The 22,825-nt window shown below is 43.1% G+C and overlaps 1 protein-coding gene across 7 annotated transcripts in view; it reads right to left on the reverse strand.

Moving 5' to 3' along the window:
* The window catches only part of LOC106611248 (mitogen-activated protein kinase kinase kinase 4), an 82,149-nt gene extending 76,144 nt beyond the window's left edge, over positions 1-6,005 (reverse strand). For 4 of the 7 annotated variants that reach the window (XM_045687015.1, XM_045687012.1, XM_045687016.1 and 1 more), the window contains exon 1: positions 5,753-6,005. In XM_045687015.1, the coding sequence (XP_045542971.1) occupies positions 5,753-5,784 (32 nt within the window). In that variant the 5' untranslated portion in view covers positions 5,785-6,005. Of the gene's footprint in view, positions 1-5,452; positions 5,625-5,752 lie in introns of those variants that run through there. The other 3 variants (XM_045687024.1, XM_045687021.1, XM_045687019.1) reach the window with 1 other exon arrangement.
* Between the last annotated feature and the right edge of the window lie 16,820 nt (positions 6,006-22,825).

Raw genomic sequence — 22,825 nt, forward strand, 5'->3', positions numbered from 1 at the left:
AAGAATGCGCTTGAACCCTGATCAAAATAATTTTGCAAAAAAAGGGAAATTCATCATTTTTGGTGCTGCTTGCTGCACAGTACTTACGACAACAATGAAACATGACATTGCATCCCAAGAGACCAGCTGGTGGCATTTAAAACTGAAATCTAGAACTGTAATGCCTGGATTGGAATGCCCTGCCAATGTTTCAGATCCATGGGAGAACAGAGGGTCTAACCCCGAGAATCACGTCTAACCCCGAGAATCACGTCTAACCCCGAGAATCCTCTGATTGCCACATAGAACACAGAAAAGGCAACCACAGCCTTGGCTGACGATATGAGTTGGGATTTTATTAGGATCCCCATTAGCTGTTGCAAAAGCAGCAGCTACTCTTCCTGGGGTCCACACAACACATGGCATAATACACAACAGTGAAAGACAACAGGGACAGGAGAAAAAAAGTGGTGAGAAGCTTGCCCTCCCTGCTAAAGCCAAACAGTACTAGCTAGGGTGCAGTGTTTCCACTGCAGTCATTTAGATTTGGCACTGTGCCACGACAAAAATCATTGCCACAACACCAATTTGAAGATGCTAGAACAGTTCACATTGACTTTCTCTGCAAACGAAAAGAGTAATGACTAGAACAACCAGACAATCCCACAGTAGAATAGTTTATCTAGTTACCTAGTCGGCTTGTTGTGTGTTCTGTGTGAGAGAAATATTCCTCTCAAGGGGCATTCCAGTTACGTGTGCCATAGAGGGGAACATACATTCAATGCACAACAATTCTTCCAATCACAATTTGCCTAGTGCATATCGGAGAGTGGGGCTAAATGTAAGACAATTCTAGGGTTACTTGGGGTAAAACGCCACCCTACCTCAACATCTTTTTGGGGGATGTGACTTAAGTTGTGAGGAGACAGATTATTATAAAAAAATTTTTAGCAAGAGTAGTGGCAAACAGGAAAAGTGTTGGGGGGAAATTGTGACATTGAAGTGGCTTCAGTGAAAACTACAGGCAGGGAGCGTGTTACTCAAAGTTATTGTAACAGGTAGGCCTACATTATATTCACTGTGTTTATGCACATTTTCTGGGACATAAAATTCATCAATAGGATGCTAACTAGTAGAAGGATCACATTTGAGATCTTGCTAATGATTAGCCCAATACGGTAAATGCAGATAGGCAACCCCATGCTTCAGCCTATTTTCAGTTGGGCTACAGGTCATAATGCTTATTGCTAATAGCATACCTGATAATATGGACCATGTATAGGATATATGCATGTTCTAATATGTGAAATCATTTTACCAATATGTTATTGGGCTCATTTCTGGAGGTGGAAATAATATTTTAAACAGCGTCAGCATAATTCTATTTTCAGTCATTTTGGAGTAGAAAGTCCTTTTAAAAACACACCAGAGCTGAGCTTCTCAGTACTTCAACAAAAATTCTACAACCTTTCCAGAGGAAACACTGCTAGGGAGTAATGTAATCAGACAATCATGTAATGATTATGGCCTGAATAACCTTAGGACACTTCCTTCCTGAATCACATGGTGTGGCATGATGCGCACCAGTCTTTTCCAAGCGTGCAAATGCAAATGCAGCAGCTGTTTATTAGAGAGAGACGGAGAGAAAAACAAAAATACTAAGTGGCAGACGTCTTTAACAGTGCTATGATGAGAGCTTTGTAGCCTTGTATCCCTGAAGCAGTGATGGAGCCTGAAGGGCAGTGATGGGCTGTAGGCTGGGAATGCTTGGGTGGGTGGGTCCTGAGTGTTCCATCGACAGAGTTGCATTAACGAGTTCTAGCCAAGGGCTCCTCCTGCTCTGGGCCATGAGATGGCTATCATCTTCTCTACGCAGCACTATCCTGAAATCCATGGAATGCTTGTGGGAGAATGCCTGAATGCTACTGGGCCAGCCAGAATCCCAAAACAGCATTGACAAAAGATTTCCATCCTGTCCTTCCCTGCAATGGTTGGCAGCAGCAATGAATAGTTAGTGAGTAAATTGCATATGCATTTCTAACCATGCTTGCAAATGATGTGGTCTTGCACAGTCAGGGACAGGGTAGCTGCAGATTGTAAGGGGCTAATGGGATGTTCCATTAGCATTAAAGGTTAGGTCATGTTTGGCGTAGCACAGAGAATTTGACATACCTTAACTTGGTGATACTTCCTCAATTCCTGACTTGGAAGACAACCAATTTCTTAAAAAAAAAAAGTACTTAAAAAAAAATGTAGCCTTTATTTATTTAACTAGGCAAGTCAGTTAAGAACAAATTCTTATTTACAATGACAGCCTACCGGGGCAGTGGGTTAACTGCCTTGTTCAGGGGCAGAACAACTGATTTTTATCTTGTCAGCTCAGGGATTAAGATCCAGCAACCTTTCGGTTATTTGTCCAACACTCTAACCACTAGGCTACCTGCCACCCCTCATGCCCATAGGGGGCACAAAAGACACGTGCCCCCTCAGATAAAAAATAATAATAATTCAGATGTTAAATTAATTACTAAACTTCATTTTTTAGCCCAGCGGTATTTTGCGGAGGGGGCACACTGACTGGACCAGGGTAAGACTACCCCCTCATGATGACACGCACCGGTCTCGATCAATAAGAAAATACTTTAAAATGGACAAGATGGCGGTGTACACATTGTTGGGGAAGTATGGACAAGTTAAGGTTGGTCTAAAATTCTCTGTGATACGCCAAACAGTAGCCATCTAATACCATCCATCAGCCAGCTGGAACAGAATAATGGTCTGACTAGGCAATATTTTTAATAGCTAGGGACAGGGGTGACCTTAACTCCAGATGACAGACAGTTGCACAACCATGTGCCTTGTTTGTCTCTGTTCAGCATAGGGGCTGTGTCCCACATGGCAGCCTATATAGTGCACTACTTTTGGCCAGGGCCCGTAGGAAATAGAGTGCCATTTCCTCATTTGGGACACAGCTTTGTTGGAACTTATAACTTTAAGATTGACACCATGACATCATCGCTCAAATATTCAAGCCCAATGCAATCCCAGTTCCAGCCCTATGGGCCCTGGTCAGAAGTAGTGCACTACTTAGAGAACAGGGTGCCATTGGGTTCTGGTAAGAGGTAGTGTAAAGAGGTAGTGTACTAAGGGGAAATAGGGTGCTGTGTGGGACACACCTATGAGTTAGGACACAAATAAAATGAGCAGTACACAAATAAAATGAGCAGTACACAAACTGATTCCTGGGAGAGGGGAACTTCAAGCTCCCCAGTCCCCACTCATATGCTGCATAACTATGCTTAGGTCCCAAATGACACCCTATCCCCTACATAGTGCACAATTTTTTAACTTTACCAGGTCAAAAGTATTGCACTAAATAGGGAGTCATTTGGGATGCACACTATAGGCAATGATTTCAACAGCCTGTGGCATCCCGCCAGCTACTTAAACTAATGGTCATGCCATTTTCAGCTTGACAACAAGAGCAATGGAGTTGGAAAGAGTGCAAACAAATGTGGGACTAGGCTAGTCTGACATCACCAGTACAGTGACTCGACATCAAGACAAGTCTGTGTGCTTGCAAAGAAGACTTGGATTGAAAACACAGTCAGCCGGAACGATCAAAGTGATGACACAGACCATAATCAAGAACCACACTTGAAAGCATTGAACACGATTTAGCACATGCTGTTGACTGCTATCTGTTCAATTCAGTAAGCCATGCAGTGTAGGCCAGGCACTGTTGCATGCTTGTAGATAATTATTTAAATAATTGTAAATAATTATTTGTTCTTAACTGACTTGTCTAGTTAAATAAAGGTCCAATAAAAAATGACATTTAAAATGCTTCAAGGGAGGGAGGAGGGGAAGGAGGAGGGGAGAGAGACATAACATTGGATTCCAGAGAATCTGTCACCGGGAGCAAACAAGCGTGATGACGTCGTGTGGGGTCAGAAAGGACGTACATAGAAGGAAAAACATTCAACAGCATGCATTCCACTGGCACGAAAAACAGCTAGAAACAATTGGCAATGAAATATCTGTAGTAGTGTGATGCTGCCGCAATCTAAACTAATACACAATCATTGACAATAAAAATCACATGAAAAAAACTGTTCCGTGAGCATTCATTCCAAAATTGCTTTATAGAATCTAGAAATATATGATTTAGCAGATTCTAGAACCATTATAATTTAACTCGGAGGGCATTTTCCAATGGATTCCAGAGCATACAGAGTGTACATACAGTCCCTGACTAATAACAAATGGCATGTGAAAAGCTTCAAAGATGCTCTAGTAGAAAACACGTGAACATTCTCTCCCCGAACAAAGAGCAGGCATCATTGGATATACTGCAATACTAGTTCCATTCGCTCAAGCTGGGAACCAATATTTTCCCTGATGCTTGCACTGTGTACATGATGAATGATCATAGACAACAGCGCGCAGGAAATTCCTGGCTGGGTAAACAGGTAATAAGGCCCAGGGGGTGTGGTATATGGCCAATGTAACACTGCTAAGGGCTGTTCCCGAGCACGACACAACGCCGAGTGCCTGGACACAGCCGTTAGTCGTGGTATAAAACAAATCAATTCTAAAAGCTTTAACAAGAGCAAGGTATTGTGTTTCATTTTAAAACAGCATCACCGTGCCCGTGTCATACCCGTGGTATATGGTCTGATATACCACGGCTGTCAGCCAATCAACATCCAGGGCTCAAACCACCCAGTATATAATTTAGCATATATTACACATTTGCAATCAATCTAAGCAATCAGTGGGCTATTATATCTAGTAATCCATGTTCCACATTGTAACTTACAACAAACATTTGGATTTTTGTAATTTAGCAGACGCCATTAGCCGTACTTGTTCGTACTGGTCCCCGGTGGGAATCGAACCAACAACCCTGGCGTTGCAAGCCCCATGCTCTACCAACGGAGCCACACGGCACAGCTACGTGCATTTCTTTCTGAGAACAGCTTCCATTTCTAGGAAAACTATATCACACATTTCAAAACATGAGTTGTTTCCCCATCAACTTCCTCCGTCCAAGAAGTCATAGCAAGACAGCATATCAGCCCAGCCACTGAATAGTTACTTGAACCGGTCACCAGCAAAGTTGGCTAACTAGTTGTGACGTACAGCCTAGGTAACTGCCTAGCTAACAGGCTAAAGTTAGCTAGCTAACGTTGGTTAACAAATCAAGAAAATGAGTGCAACATTTCAACTCATGTTTCAAATACAGTTCTATTGAGATGTTGTGCATACATCTAGAAAGTGTTACCACAATCCTGGTGAAAAACGATACCAAACTTTGCAAGGATGAAGTAACTTGCCACTTCGACAAAACTGTGAACAATAAACAACGAAGCGCTAAAGCAACGTTAGCCACATAGCTAGTTGACTAGCCTAGAAAACTAGCTAGCTGCCTTTTGATGTTGCAAATCCAATGTGAAGTGAAAATAGTTACCACTTTCAAAAGGCAAGCATTTCCTCCATCCTCCAGGAATTCCACAACAAATATAAACACTGTGCAAAGTGATATTTCAGAGAACAGATTTATCTCCTAAAAACTTTGCAACTTGAACGCTGCAAAAATGTTGCAACTGTACGCGGCTCACTTTTTGACAGTAGGTGGTTGCCTATAAATGCGCAAGCGCGCCAATTGACCCGCTTGGGTTGTCACGTTCAGCTCACAATGTGGCAGCTAGCTAAACCCCGGCTGTGTAGTTTCTTTATTTTCACGAAATCGCACTGATTATTCGCCTACCTGCTAGGTTCGTTATTATCCGGAGGCTCCATAGTAGGTCGACAAATCCTCGGTTCTAGTGGTGCATGGGACCATCCATGACCATAACAGTTTAAACGCTGTTTGCACGTTTTCTTTTTGCAAGAGCTGGTCGAAAAGGCGTCTTTCTGCGAAGTTTTTTTATCCCCCTGCAGAGTTGCAGCTCCCCGGTTTGGGTGCTGTCGCCATCTTTCCAGCAGTCATTGAGGAGAGCTACGGCCAATGACTGTATATATGGCTACGGCAACCCGCACAGTTCCTCCGTTCAGCAGCCAAGTAATATAGCCAAATGGTGTGACAAGTATGATGTGGTTATAATGCATTATAACACTTGCGATAAGCATGTATCGAATTCTGTCCCCTTACAATGTAATTATAAAGGATCATGCATGCTTATAACGAGCATCAACGCATTATTTGTTGGCTTTCTCGACTAAAGCGTTACCAGGGCCAGACTACCTCATTTTCTATCTTGTTATAAAATCTATTTTATATCACACAAAAGACAATCGTTTCAACTGTCAGAATTACATTGTTTTTTGAGATTACTGGAAAATACTTACTTCCTTAGATACAATTGTAGCTTACAAAAAGGGGCTAATAGGAATGTTCCCTGCTCTCAGTGCTCTCTAAATGCTCATAAGATTCACTCTTTATAAGGAATTGTCTTTATTTATTGCAACTATTTTACATTATTTCATTGCATTCTAGAGATTGTTGGCCTCTCCATCGCCTAAAGCACTAGAGTAATTCTGGTTCTATTTGATAAAATAGATCCATAAGAAGGCACAGTGAAGAAGGCACAGTGATACCGAAGCGTTGGTAAATACCCAATAAATTACTGGGAGTTTATATATGGAGCAACATTTCTTCAACATTTCTTCTTCATACAGTGAACAACAAATGTCCCCTTCAAAAGGATGTGGTCTGTTGGGGGTAGCTAGTCATTTTTGTTGATCACAGAAAGGACTGTATAGTTTATATATGGAGCTCATTCATGTGGACATTTTGTCTGTTTGACAGAAAATTGCATAGTTACATAGAATAACTAGAGTACCCTTACATGGTGTTGTTACATTCGTCTGAAGAAGGAGACCAAGGCGCAGGGTGGCAGGCGAAAATGTTCTCTTTATTTAAATGAACACCGTCAAAACAACAAAATACAAAAACAAACGTAAAGTTCTGCAGGCTTCAAAGCAGCTATACAAAAACAAGATCCCACAAAAACCCAGTGGGAAAAGGCTGCCTAAATATGATCCCCAATCAGAGACAACAAAAGACAGCTGCCTCTGATTGGGAACCATATCAGGCCAACATAGAAATAAAAAAAAACATTGATAAACATAATCTAGACTGCCCACCCAAATCACACCCTGACCTAACCAAATAGAGAAATAAAAAGGCTCTCTACGGTCAGGGCGTGACAGGTGTGTGTGTGTGTGTGTGTGTGTGTGTGTGTGTGTGTGTGTGTGTGTGTGTGTGTGTGTGTGTGTGTGTGTGTGTGTGTGTGTGTGTGTGTGTGTAAATTTGCTTCAAGCCTACCATCTAGTTCAATAACAGGGGTAGGCTACATTTCCTTCAACCACAGGTAAGTGTCTCAATGATAAACACGTTATCATAAACTTAATCTCTATACATTCTAGTAAATATTTCGGAAATTTGAACATTTATATAAATCAATACACACACAATAATAAACATAAGCAAAGTGGACTTCTGCAGTGACATCAAACCAATCAATAACAGTGTGCACCTCTGGCCAAGGACACCCTTTGACCAAACGGGGGAAAACAGCTGATTGAACCAGGAAGTATACTATGAGTCTGAAATATTAGTTTGTCACAGAAACAGATGCGCTAAAACCTTAGTTTGAAAAATCTTTGGTTGAACAATTAAGTACTTTTAATTAACTTACAATCAATTCCCAATAATTGTTTGTATGTAGGCCTCCTTAACAAGATTTAATGGCATGACAGATTTAAAAAAACAAAACTGGGAAATGTGGGTACTGCCTGAACAAAACTGTATGTGTGTGTGTCTGTGCACTTGGCTACTGTATGTTTGACTGTGTATATTCTATGGTAATGTCTGTCATCGATACAATGGGCGTGTGCATTCAAGCAGATAATCATCATTGGTCACCACCTTTCAAAGTGTGTTGCATTATGGGAATACAAATTGTCCAACTTGTGCCTACATGAACTTTACAACAACCATGTGATCAAAGTTCATGACATTTCAACTGCAGTTGACTTATATTTTCTGCAGTTGCTCCTCACCGGCAGCCATCATCTGCATTGTGGGAGGCACTATTTCTACTATAATAGGCCGTATTTAGACAGGGAGCCCAATTTTTTTTAACCCTTATTTTACCATGTAAATTGACTGAAAACACATTCTCATTTACAGCAATGACCAGGGAAATAGTTACAGGGATGAATGAGCCAATTGTAAACTGGGTATGATTAGGTGGCTATGATGGTATGAAGGCCAGATTGGGAATTTAGCCAGGACACCAGGGTTAACACCCCTAGTCTTATGATAAGTGCCATGGGATCTTTAGTGACCACAGAGAGTCAGGATACCCGTTTATGTCCCATCCGAAAGACAGCGCCCTACACAGGGAAATGTCCCCAATCACTGCCCTGGCGTATTGAGATATTTTATTTATTTTTTGACCAGAGGAAAGGGTGCCTCCTACTGGCCCTCCAACACCACTTTTAGCAGCATCTGGTCTCCCATCCAGGGACTGACCCTGCTTAGCTTCAGAGGCAAGCAGCAGTGGCATGCAGGGTAGTATGCTGCTGGCAATTTTTCCACTATTTGGTCTATTGACCAATCACATTAGATCTTTTCACATCAGATCTTTTTCAGAACTGATCTGATTAGTCAAAAGAGCAATTAAGTGAAAAAGATTCCCTTCAGAATTGGGCTGCCTGTGTTGTGGTCTAACGTTAATTTCCTGCAGTTTCCTGACTTGCAGTTCTACTTACAACCACAAGGTGTCAGGACAATATTACTATCCAAAGATAGTTTGCAGTTAGAGAGAGAGAACTTCTTGATTCTTTTTTTTACAAAAGCAGGTGAATAACACCACAAACTACTGAAAAGCATGCCCTACTTCTCACAAATCTAAAAGCAATTGATTACTGGAGCCATGGGCTAGAGGGAGGTTCCATAATTTCCCTTAAACCAGTGAAGGGAAGTGAAGAAGTCCACACATAGGCAATGAAAAGCTTAATGAAGTTTGCTGGACTGTGAGCAGTATAATTGCGTAACCTGCAAAGTAGATGTATCTGGTATAAAGGGTTAATAGATTATGTAGTTGGTAGATTAGCATTTGTTGCTATCTCCTTTAAAACCCATGCCACACCTCAGTTCTTTCACACAGTTACAATCGCAGTCAATCTTTCTCACTCACGCCAATCTATCGTCTCTTATCTGAAACTATCGTCACTTTTTTTTCCCAATCTCTATGCAGAAATGTTTACGTGAATGCACACACACACACACACACACACAGACACACACACACACACAGCCTTCAGAGCTGTAAAAAAGGGAAATAGAGTTGATGAAAATACATGGCCTCTCATTTACAGGGTTATCTATGGCCCTTGGGCATGAGAGTTCCTGGTGTGCAGTGTCGCTCGTAGTCTAGTTCTGGTCCAGGGATTTTGTGGGTTTCCCGTGATTAACCAGGAAGTCAATCAATGAATGTACAGTTTATGGAAGGGAAGGTCTATCAGATGAAGGTACGTGTGAGGAAGTGAAAATAAGCCATTTACAGTTTCCTTATGGGAACAACACAGGCATTCAACAGTCTTGTTCCTTTCCTCTTCTTTACCGTTTATTTAACACCTGGATTTAGTGTGAATATTACAGTGCTATACCAATGGCCCGATAAGTCATCCTAAAAGCATTCCTATCTGAAAACATATTGTGAATATTACAGTGCTATAACAACGGTATGATAAGTCATCCTATCTCAACACATATTTCAGCCTTTCAGATGTAGCCTGGTCCCAGATCTGTTTGTGCCGTGTAGCTAACTCCTACTGTATGGTCGTTGCCCTGCAGGCTCTTTGGGTCAGTGAACATAATGGTGCTCAAAGAATAATGGAATGACCTCATTATTGTGGAGTGCTATTGTCAGTTGAATAGAACACTGTAACAGTAGATGTTATGCTTTGCATGATGCTAGAGGCATGAATACTGTACACACTTAGGTCCCCAGCACAAGTGTCATCAAACAGTACAACCAGGGATGGACTTGGTCCTGGACCAGAAATCAATCCTGTCATTTTGTCACGTCCTGACCAGTAAAAGGGGTTATTTGTCATTGTAGTTTGGTCAGGGCGTGGCAGGGGCTGTTTGTTGTGTGTGGTTCGGTGTTTTTGGTTTATGTTCTATATTTTCTATTTCTATGTGTATATCTAGTTTTCTATTTCTACGTTGAGTTTTTGGCAATGACCTCCAATTAGAGTCAGCTGGTTGTCGTTGTCTCTAATTGGAGGCCATATTTAGCTGGGTTTGTTTTCACTTGGGTTTTGTGGGTGGTTATTTTCCTGTATAGCCTGTGTTGCCTTATGGAACTGTTTCGTCGTTTTGTTTATTTTTTTTAAGTGTCTTCTTTAAATAAATTAAGAAGATGAGCACTATACCCGCTGCGCCTTGGTCCAATCCTTACGACGTCCATGACAGAACCACCCACCAAACAAGGACCAAGCAGCGGGGATTGGAGCACCGAAGAGAAGGATGGACGTGGGAGGCAGAACAACGTTTCGGGGAGAGGAAACTAAGGGAGCTAGACGAGGCCGAGAGTCATCCCCCCCAAAAATTGGGGGGTGCACATGGGGAGTTGGGCAGAGTCAGGATGGAGACCTGAGCCAACTCCCCGTGCTTATTATGGGGAGCGACGGATCAAGCAAGCACCTTGTTATGCGGAGATACGCACTGTGTCGCCCATAAGCGTGCTCAGTCCGGTGCGGTCAATAAGGGCTCCGCAGCGTTGCCAGGCGAGAGTTGGCCGGCAGCCAGGGAGAAGTGCGCCGGCGCAGCGCATCTGGCCACCAGTGCATCTCCTCGGTCCAGTTTACCCTGTTCCTGCTCCTCGCACTAGCCCTGAGGTGCGTGTTACTAGACTGGCGCCTCCAAAGCCAGTCCCACGCATCAGGCCTCTAGTGCGCCTGCCCAGTCCAGTACGTCCTGTTCCTGCTCCTCGCACTAGCCCTGAGGTGCATGTCACTAGTCTGGCGCCTCCAAAGCCAGTCCCACGCATCAGGCCTCTAGTGCGCCTGCCCAGTCCAGTACGTCCTGTTCCTGCTCCTCGCACTAGCCCTGAGGTGCATGTCACTAGTCTGGCGCCTCCAAAGCCAGTCCCACGCATCAGGCCTCTAGTGCGCCTGCCCAGTCCAGTACGTCCTGTTCCTGCTCCTCGCACTAGCCCTGAGGTGCATGTCACTAGTCTGGCGCCTCCAAAGCCAGCCCACGCATCAGGCCTCTAGTGCGCCTGCCCAGTCCAGTACGTCCTGTTCCTGTTCCCCGGACTAGCCCTGAGGTGCGTGTTACTAGTCTGGCGCCTCCAAAGCCAGCCCCACGCATCAGGCATCCAGTGCGCCTGCCCAGTCCAGTACGTCCTGTTCCTGCTCCGCGCACTCACCCTCCAGTGCGCCTCCATAACCCGGTACAGCCAGTGCCTGCTGTGATCACTCGGCCTCCAGCGACGCTCTCCAGTCTGCAGTCTTCAGCGACGCTCTCCAGTCTGCAGCCTCCAGCGACGCACTCCAGTCTGCAGCCTCCAGCGACGCTCTCCAGTCTGCAGCCTCCATCGACGCTCACCAGTCTGCAGCCTCCGGCGACGCTCCTCAGCCCTGAGCCTCCGGCGACGCTCCTCAGCCCGGAGCCTCCGGCGACGCTCCTCAGCCCGGAGCATCCGGCGACGCTCCTCAGCCCGGAGCCTCCGGCGACGCTCCTCAGCCCGGAGCCTCCGGCGACGCTCCTCAGCCCGGAGTCTCCGGCGACGCTCCTCAGCCGGGAGCCTTCGGCGACGCTTCCCAGCCTAGGGTCTTCTGAACGGGAGCTACGCCCAGAGCCAGAGCCACCTCCGTAGTGGGAGGATTGGGAAGTGGGGGTGTAGCACAGGGACTGTTGTTGACGGTGGCCACCCTCCCTTCCCTCCCTTTAAGTTTGGGGTTGTTTTGTGTTTTTTTTTGTTTTTGAGGTGCATTCAGGGTCTGCACCTTTGGGGGGGGTACTGTCATGTCCTGACCAGTAAAAGGGGTTATTTGTCATTGTAGTTTGGTCAGGGCGTGGCAGGGGGTGTTTGTTTTGTGTGGTTCTGTGTTTTTGGTTTATGTTTTATATTTTATATTTCTATATCTAGTTTTCTATTTCTATGTTGGGTTTTTGGCAATGACCTCCAATTAGAGGCAACTGGTTGTCGTTGTCTCTAATTGGAGGCCATATTTAGTTGGGTTTGTTTTCACTTGGGTTTTGTGGGTGGTTGTTTTCCTGTATAGCCTGTGTTGCCTTACGGAACTGTTTTGTCATTTTGTTTAAGTGTCTTCTTTAAATAAATTAAGAAGATGAGCACTATACCCGCTGCGCCTTGGTCCAATCCTTTCAACGTCCATGACACATTTCCAACACACTGGTCCATTTATTTCCATGAGGCCCCCACACTAGTCCATTTCTTTCCTTGATGTAATGATGGGGCGGTTAGTCGGAAGCAGGTGAAACATTTTAATAAAAAAACAAAACCAAGAGCATGTCACTAACATAAGGCAGTACGCCGAGACACAAGAACAATACCAACTGGTGAGTGAACCTGGGAGAGTGACATACAAAAGAGAGGAAATTATGAAGGTAATGGAGTCCAGGTGTGAATCATAATGATCATAATGATTCACAGGTGTGCGCAATGATGAGTGCCTGGTGTGCATAATGACGAATCCTAGGACCAGTGGTTAGTACTCTGGCGACATCGTATGCCGGAGGGGGGAGCAGGAGCAGACGTGACACTTGAGGCCCTCACACTGGTCCATTTATTTCCTTGAGGCCCAAACACTGGTCCATGTATTTCCTTGAGGCCCAAACACTGGTCCATTTATTTCCTTGAGGCCCAAACACTGGTCCATGTATTTCCTTGAGGCCCAAACACTGGTCCATGTATTTCCTTGAGGCCCAAACACTGGTCCATTTATTTCCTTGAGGCCCAAACACTGGTCCATGTATTTCCATGAGGTGTGCCCTATGGCCAGTCTGTCCCTGAGCACAACACAGGGGATGGTACCAAAACTGCAGTATATGACTGATTATTCAAATTCTAGCTTCCAGCTTCTTTGTCTGTTTGTCCTTCCAACGTCTTTCACATAAAAGGTAATTCCATTAGTTTCCATTTGAAACATGGTTAGTCCAGGGTTTATGAGATCCCAGTGTCTGTTGGTTTTTTAAATTGGATCAAAATTGCACAACCCCAGTGTGTTGTAATGTGGTTATGTCTGATGAAAAATACAATTTGTGGCCCAGTAACACATTTACCTCACAATTACCACACACCACTCAACTTGAATGGGCTTGAAGGGATCTGGGCTAATTATGAACAGGAAACGTGTATGTTATGAAGAAGACAGTCAGCACTCGCAATTAAACTTTCCCTTTGATTTGTTTTCAATCAGCAGTCACATTGACACGTTTCAGCCAATAAGTCTTCATCAGTCATAGACAGCATGGTTCTTTTGTTTTCTGTGTATTTAACAATTTACAATCTATATGGGTCATAGTCATGGCCGCTTTTTGGCACGCATTCTGTTCTACAGTATTGTTCTTTTAGAACCCTATTCTAGTTTTATAGAATTTGTGGTTCTGTTGTAATCATGCAATGTGGATTCTTCTTCTCTAAACAATAAGGCATCAGTGGGTCAAGTCACTATGACAACAGAGATATCCTTTGACCATCTTGCTAAAAAGAAGGACTTTATTTTTCAATGTCCAGAAATGTCCAACGCACATTTCTTTTTCATTTCAACCCCGCCGAAAATATATACCCACACAGAGGTTGGAGTGGTTGAAGCAGAGGGTCAACCATAGAATGATGCCCCTGGATCAGGTTAGTTGTAAAGAACCTTGCTCAAGGACACAACAACAGTAGGTAGCACATGAGATTCTGATGCTAGCCAGCAACAGGGAGTCAAACTTATATTATAAAACCAATAACTAGCCTTCTGATGTCTTAGGCCCAGCTACACTTTCTATAACCTGACTCATTATATCTAGGGGTCTTAGGCCCAGCTACATGGTCTGTAACCTGACTCATTATGTCTAGGGGTCGAAGGCCAAGCTACATGGTCTGTAACCTGACTCATTATGTCTAGGGGTCTCAGGCCCAGCTACATGGTCTGTAACCTGACTCATTATGTTTAGGGGTTGTAGGCCCAGCTACATGGTCTGTAACCTGACTCATTATGTCTAGGGGTCTTAGGCCCAGCTACATGGTCTGTAACCTGACTCATTATGTCTAGGAGTCGTAGGCCCAGCTACATGGTCTGTAACCTGACTCATTATGTCTAGGGGTCGTAGGCCCAGCTACATGGTCTGTAACCTGACTCATTATGTCTAGGGGTCGTAGGCCCAGCTACATGGTCTGCAACCTGATTTGATGTGTGCATAAATGTAAGAAATCAGTGTATGTTGTATTTACATGTGTGCCCAGGAGACAGCGAACTTACCGAGTTCAGGGCCAGCTCCATCTTGACCTCTTAGTTGGCCCGGGCAAGCAAATTATTCATATGTTCATGGGAACAAAATATATATGTACAAAAAACTAACTACAAAATGGCATGCCCAACTAAAGAGGTTAACTAACAACAACGAAACAAACAAATACCGGCTGAGAGGCTTCTGGCCTCCTCTCTCTTTCCCGGACTGGCTTCTGAACTATCTCTTTCCCAGACTGACAATCATCTAAGGAATTACCAAGGCTTTCTGTCAGAACACAGCCATGACCCAGTTGGTGTTGCCACCTGGGGATGGAGTGTGAAAGTGTATCATGGTAGTGTGTAGCCTAACTGTGTGCTAACACTACACTACCCCCCATATGATATTACTTAGTATACAACCTTGGATTGACTTCTGATTACTTCAAGCTCTGCTAGGAATCTCAAATTCCCAATACTGGGGCCTTGAATTAACAGCACACCGCAGAACACAGTTTATTTTGGGCCACTGCTCTAACTGGCACAGAACCAACACACAGAGATCCTGTTGAAATTGTAGCTTGCCTAAGCACAACACAACACCAGGGGCGGAAATCCCGGGGGGGACGAGGGGGACACGACCCCCCCCATCCTGGGAAAAATATGATTTGTCCCCCCCAATATATCACTGAAACATAACTATGTAATTGAAATAATATTAATAATACGCAATGAAAGCAATTGTGCTGATTATAGACACTTAATAGGGCGTTTTTAAGTTTCAAAAGATTGCGACCCGGCCGCCCTTTGCCTCACAATGGTTTGATCCACTGCCAGTTCCTTAGTTTGCACGTAACTGCCGTGAGGTTCATCCAGTCAATCGCGCACACACAAACTAGCTGAATATGCAGAGCTAGCGCGCAAATATTAACTATTAAGCTAGCTAGTACCTATTCCATTTATGTGGTGTCGTCAAAGATGGAATCAGCATGCAGATGATGTAAGTTAGTGCTTCAAAGTCCCTGTGATAAGGTTAGCGATAAACTGAAGTCCAAACTGAACAGAACTACACTCTCTTCTACCATTGTCTTAAATATATTTAATGGTCTCGTTGCAAAAGCTAAATTGTCGCAAGGGAACTTTTATTTATTTATTTTATTTCACCTTTATTTAACCCGGGTAGCAAAGATTATAGCAAACACCACTGAAACTGAATTGGTGCTCGCTAGCTTTGCAAATTCAGCTATTGTTGGAAGCCAGCCAATATGAAACAAACTATTAAAATTACAAAAGGTTGCAGCATATGTTGTGTAAATGGTGAACTCATACAGCTGTCAACTCTTGTCATTTTAATCCGTTTCACATTTGCTAGCTACCTTTTAGATCGAAGCCCAAATAGAATGATTGAAGATGATAGAAGCCCATCTCCTACTGTAAATAACCTACACACTGTGTGTGTAGCCAGCCAGCCAGCCAGCCAGGTAGAAAAATGGCAGAAAAATAAAAGACAGACATCAGAGTATTTTTCAATACACCAAAACGCATAGTAAGAACCCAAGTTGCCTAATATCTCAGACTAGTTGATAAAATGTTCATAAGAAAGAAATGAAATTCTAATGGAAATGTTTCACAATGATGTCATTAGGCAGAGCAGGCAACAGATGGCACACAGACAGCAGAGTTGGGGACAGATATGCAGGGACAGACTGGCAGAGACAGGGAGTCTCAGGTAAGTTTGTTGAGTCTTTGTTTGGCAACATTATGAAAGGTTCTCAATTTTTTTGACTTGTAAAATAGGAACATAATTGGAAAATGCCATGGATACCCCCACTCTCAACTTAAACTGGTGACTGAACTAAGATTTGTTAAAGGCAATGGTATTGCTGTTGTGATTAGTTGTGTAGTTTTGGGTACCGGTAGTTAGGAGTACGGCAAACACCTTATTTCTTTGGTTCCTCAATATACATTTACCATATTACAATGTAGGCTATGTGTTACAGCACTACTTTTGGTGTGCCCCTCAGGAATTGCTCTTGAGAAAATTTCATGTAATTGTCCCCTCCAAAGTGGATATCAGATTTTCGCCCCTGCACAACACAACACTGTTCTTTTTTTAAAGAGCCCTCAACAGTCAGTAGTGGACTCAAAACATACTTGTAATTGCTATAGCCGAAAAAAATATGAGAACATATTTGCAAGTGTTGTAGCCTATAGAAATATTATAATTCCACAGTCACACTATTTTAGTAATATGAAAATCTTGCCTCAATATTAAAATTATGCATGGAAATGAGAAGTGCCAGTGATTTTCTTTCTACAAAACTAGAGAAGACTTGATGTGGCTTAGTGTGACCATCCACCACCACTCAACTAGGACTGACGTCCTTGTAGCTAAAGTCATAGTCCAAAGGTGAACTGATTTGAGTTTAGACATCGATGACCTTTTACTCACAAAGACCTTTTTCTTTATAGGTTATACTTCATGTCTGTATAGGTTATACTTCATGTCTGTATAAGTTATACTTCATGTCTGTATAGGTTATACTTCATGTCTGTATAGGTTATACTTCATGTCTGTATAGGTTATACTTCATGTATAGGTTATACTTCATGTCTGTATAGGTTATACTTCATGTCTGTATAGGTTATACTTCATGTATAGGTTATACTTCATGTCTATATAGGTTATACTTCATGTATAGGTTATACTTCATGTCTGTATAGGTTATACTTCATGTCTGTATAGGTTATACTTCATGTCTGTATAGGTTATACTTCATGTCTGTATAGGTTATACTTCATGTCTGTATAGGTTATACTTTATGTCTGTATAGGTTATACCCCATGTCTGTATAGGTTATACTTCATGTCTGTATAGGTTATACTTTATGTCTGTATAGGTTATACTTCATGTCTGTATAGGTTATACCTCATGTCTGTATAGGTTATACCTCATGTCTACCTTGTATTCAGCACAGAAAAAAGTGCTGAAACAAGGAATTAGGTAATTATATCGATACAGGAGAACTTTGCTCCTCCCCTTCAACTCCCCCATTATTTTGGTAAATTATCTTGGTCATACATCATATAGTTACAGGAAGTGATTCACTCTATTCAACTCTTTGTTTCTAGTTACTTCCTCAAACAACAGCTCTACATAAACTACTGTATCTTGGTCATACTAGACAACCACTTACAGAAAATGGTTGACTCTTTGTTTTCAAGTACTTCCTCATAATGAAACCTTTTCATAACCTGCAACGGTTGAGTAAATGTTACATAGCTGACAAAAATATCCAACCACTCTCTGCCTCCCAAATGGCACCTTGTTCTCTATATACATATATATGGGCCCTGGTCAAAAGTAGTGCACTAGTGAATAGGATTCCATTTTGGACTTAGAGACTGTCTCACAAACTGGTTCCTCTTGTTGCTGTGAGAAAACCCTGATGATGACTTATAGGTGTGTATTGTTTAAACTGAGATGGATAACAATGTGCAAGATATAGCCTGAAGAGAAGCAGTTCAGGTTTATCTACATTGTTAGAAGAAATGGTGCTATATAGAACCAGGAAATGGTTAAATTTAACCAGGCAAGTCAGTTAAGAACAAATTCTTAATTACAATGACAACCTACCGGGGAACAGTGGGTTAACTGCCTTGTTCAGGGGCAGAACAACAGATTTTTCCCTTGTCAGCTCAGGGATTAAGATCCAGCAACCTTTCGGTTATTTGTCCAACACTCTAACCACTAGGCTACCTGCCGCCCCTCATGCCCATAGGGGGCAGAAAAGACACGTGCCCCCTCAGATAAAAAAATAAATAATAATTCAGATGTTAAATTAATTACTAAACTTAATTTTTAAGCCCAGCGGTATTTTGCAGAGGGGGCACACTGACTGGACCAGGGTAAGACTACCCCCTCCCCCCCTATTCTCCCTGGTAAGTGGTTCCATCAAAAGTTCACCACAGAGCAAATTAGAGGTTAATTAGGGCCGATTTCAAGTTTTCATAACAATCGGTAATCGTTTTAAAAAAAAAAATTTTAAGAACGCATTCTTATTTTCAATGACGGCCTAGGAACGGGGGTTAACTGCCTTATTCGGGGGGGGATTCGGGGATTTGTTTTTGCAACCTTTTGGTTACTAGTCCAACGCTCTAACCACCTGCCTTACATTGCACTCCACGAGGAGCCTGCATGGCAGGCTGACTACCTGTTACGCGAGGGCAGCAAGAAGCCAAGGTAAGTTGCTAGCTAGCATTAAACTTATCTTATTAAAAACTATCAATCTTAACATAATCACTAGTTAACTACACATGGTTGATGATATTACTAGTTTATCTAACGTGTCCTGCGTTGCATATAATCGATGCGGTGCCTGTTAATTTCTCATTGAATCACAGCCTACTTCGACAAACGGGTGATGATTGTCATGGCTGTCGAAGTGTAGAGACCAAGGCGCAGTGGGTTGCGTGTGTAACACTCTTCTTCGTCTGAAGATACAGAGAAATCATCGTCGGAGAAAGTGGACCAATACGCAGCGGGGTTATGTGTACTCATCTTCTTTATTACTGGATAAGAAGGCAAAACCGAAAACAAAATACGTACACAAGAAAAACACAATGACGACGACTAACAGGCTTGTAAGGTACACCGCTATACAAAGCATATAATCTCCCACACTAAACAAACCCACACACATACCTATATATAGGACTCTCAATCAGAGGAAAATAGAAACACCTGCCTCCAATTGAGAGTCCACACCCAAACCTAAACATAGAAAAACTAAACTAGACAGAACGTAGAAAATACAACCTAGAACATACCCAACACCCAGAACTAACAAATCACACACCCTAAACACAACCAAACACCCTGATCCAACCAAAACAAATACCCTCTGCCACGTCCTGACCAAACTACAATACAAATAATACCTAAATACTGGTCAGGACATGACAGCGTGCTCATAATTATATTTATCTTATAGCGAACACGGAAAAACAATAAACAAAGAACGACAGCTAACAGATTTGCAGGCTAAACAAACAGCAGTGCAAATACAACTACCCACAAACAACCAGGTGAAAACAAGCTCCCTATATATGACTCTCAATCAGGAACAACGATGTACAGCTGTTCCTGATCGAGAGCCACACAGACCAACAAAGAAATATACAAACTAGAAAAACCTAGAATACCAAAACAAGAACATACACCAAAACCCCGGAACACATAAATAAAACACCCCTCTACATACACATAACCCCCGAACCACATAAAACAAATACCCGCTGCCACGTCCTGACCAAACTACAATAACAAATAACCCCTATTACTGGTCAGGACGTGACAAAGATTTAACAAGCGCATTTGCGAAAAAAGCACTGTCGTTGCATCAATGTACCTAACCATGATCAATGCCTTTCTTAAAATCAATACACAAGTTGTAAGGGCTGTCTGAAGAGAGAGTGGACCAAAACGCAGCGGAGTTAGTGTTCATCATTTAATATTTAATTGAACAACGTGAACACTATACAAAAACAAGAAAAGAGAAAACCGACAGCCAACAGTCCTGTCAGGTGCAAACACTAACAGATGAGCTAAACTACTTCTATGCTCACCTCGAGGCAAATAACACTGAAACATGCATGAGAGCACCAGCTCTTCTGGAAGACTGTGTGATCACGCTCCCTGCTGCCGATGTGAGTAAGACCTTTGAACAGGTAAACATTCACAAGGCCGCAAGGCCAGATTACCAGGATGTGTACTGCGAGCATTCGCTGACCAACTGCCAAATGTCTTCACTGACATTTTCAACCTCTCCCTGTCCGGGTCTGTAATACCAACATGTTTTAAGCAGACCACCATAGTCCCTGTGCCCAAGAACACTAAGGTAACCTGCCTAAATTACTACTGACCTGTAGCACTCACGTCTGTAGCCATGAAGTGATTTGAAAGGCTGGTCATGGCTCACATCAACACCATTATCCCAGAAACCCTAGACCCACTCCAATTTGCGTACCACCCTAACATATCCACAGATGATACAATCTCTATTGCACTCCACACTGCCCTTTCCCACCTGGACAAAAGGAACACCTATGTGAGAATTATATTCTTCGACTACAGCTCAGCGTTCAACACCATAGTGCCCTCAAAGCTCATCAGTAAGCTAAGGACCCTGGGACTAAACACCTCCCTCTGCAACTGGATCCTGGACTTCCTGACGGGCCGCCCCCAGGTGGTAAGGGTAGGTAACAACACATCCGCCACGCTGATCCTCAACACAGGGCCCCTCAGGGCTGTGTGCTCAGTCCCCTCCTGTACTCCCTGTTCCCTCATGACTGCACGGCCAGGCATGACTCCAACACCATCATTAAGTTTGCCGATAACACAACAGTGGTAGGCCTGATCACCGACAACAACGAGACAGCCTATAGGGAGGAGGTCAGAGACATGGACGTGTGGTGCCAGGACAAGAACCTCGCCCTCAATGTGATCAACGCAAAGGAGATGATTGTGGACTACAGGAAGAGGACCGAGCATGCCCCCATTCTCATTAATGGGGCTGTAGTGGAGCAGGTTGAGAGCTTCAAGTTCCTTGGTGTCCACTTCACCAACAAACTGACATGGTCCAAGCACACCAAGACAGTCGTGAAGAGGGCACAACAAAACCTATTCCCCCTCAGGATGACTGAAAAGATTTGGCACGGGTCCTCAGATCCTCAAAAGGTTCTACAGCTGCACCATCGAGAGCATCCTGACTGGTTGCATCACTGCCTGGTATTGCAACTGCTCGGCCTCCAACCGCAAGGCACTACAGAGGATAGTGCGTACGTAGTACATCACTGGGGCAAAGCTTCCTGCCATCCAGGACCTCTATACCAGGCCGTAACAAAGAAAGACCCTAAAAATTGCAAAAGACTCCAGCCACCCTAATCATAGACTGTTCTCTCTGCTACCACACAGCAAGTGTGACTGGAGCGCCAAGTCTAGGTCCCAGAGGGTTCTAAACAGCTTCTACCCCCAATAAATAAGACTCCTGAACATCTAATCAAATGGCTACCCAGACTATTTGTATTGCCCCCCCCAATGTAGCCGATTGATTCCTTCTTGATGAATAAATAAAACAAAAATGTTTCTCTGTAATACTAGCCACCTAGCAATTTATAAAGTTGTCTTTACCTAGCCAGCTAGATAGGTCCCCAATCTGTCAACCTCCTAACTAGTTGTTCGTCCCTGCCTGTACATACTGTAGCTAAACTACACTCTGTTGAGCCGTTTCTCATGAGAAACTGTTAACATAAATCTAACCACACACCCACACACACACACCCACGCAAACACACACACACGCACGCACGCACGCACGCACACACACACACACACACACACACACACACACACACACACACACACACACACACACACACACACACACACACACACACACACACACACACACACACACATACACACACACACACACATACACACACATACACATACACACACACACATACACATGCACACACACACACACACACACACACATACACATACACATACACATACACACACACAGCAGAGTGGAGTGCTGCAGTCAGGGAGATGTGGTCTGTCAGTACACAACATCTGGTGCCAGTCTGGGTACTCTGTAAAGGTTGTTTCCATAGAGACACTTTGCCAGCTTGCGTTGAAATTAGAAAGGTATTGAGGGGATAGTGGAAGAAAATAAAAGTAGTGGAGGAAAGGCGGATGAGAGAAAGAGAAGTGCTGGTGGATATGAGCTTATCATAAGAAAGTAACAAAGTTAGTAGGGTAGTGTACAAATAGATGCCGTATGAAGGCCTATCCATTTATCTTAAAAGAGCAAAAGACTATTGTCTCATAGGCTGTGTTTACACAGGCAGCCTAATTCTGATATTTTTCACTAATTGGTCTTTTTGACCAATCAGATCAGCTCTGAAAAAGATCTGATGAGGACCAATCTGATGTGATTTGTCAAAATACCGATTAGAGGAAAAAAATATCAGAATTGATCTGCCTGTGTAAACGCAGCCTTAGATTGTTAACTTCTTACATCTAGGAGTTCCACTAGCGGAACGCCTCACCAATATCCATTGGAAGAGCGTGGCGTGAAATACAAAAACCTCAAAAATGCAATAATTTCAATTCTTCATACGACTATCTTACACCACTTTAAAGTTAAGACTCTCATTAATCTAACCTCATTGTCCGATTTGAAAAAGGCTTTACAGCGAAAGCAAAACATTAGATTATGTTAGGAGAGTACATAGCCAAAGATAATCACACAGCCATTTTCAAAGCAAGCATATATGTCACAAAAAC

This window comes from Salmo salar, chromosome ssa01 (genome assembly GCF_905237065.1).
Source record: "Salmo salar chromosome ssa01, Ssal_v3.1, whole genome shotgun sequence".
NCBI classification, from domain to species: domain Eukaryota; kingdom Metazoa; phylum Chordata; class Actinopteri; order Salmoniformes; family Salmonidae; genus Salmo; species Salmo salar.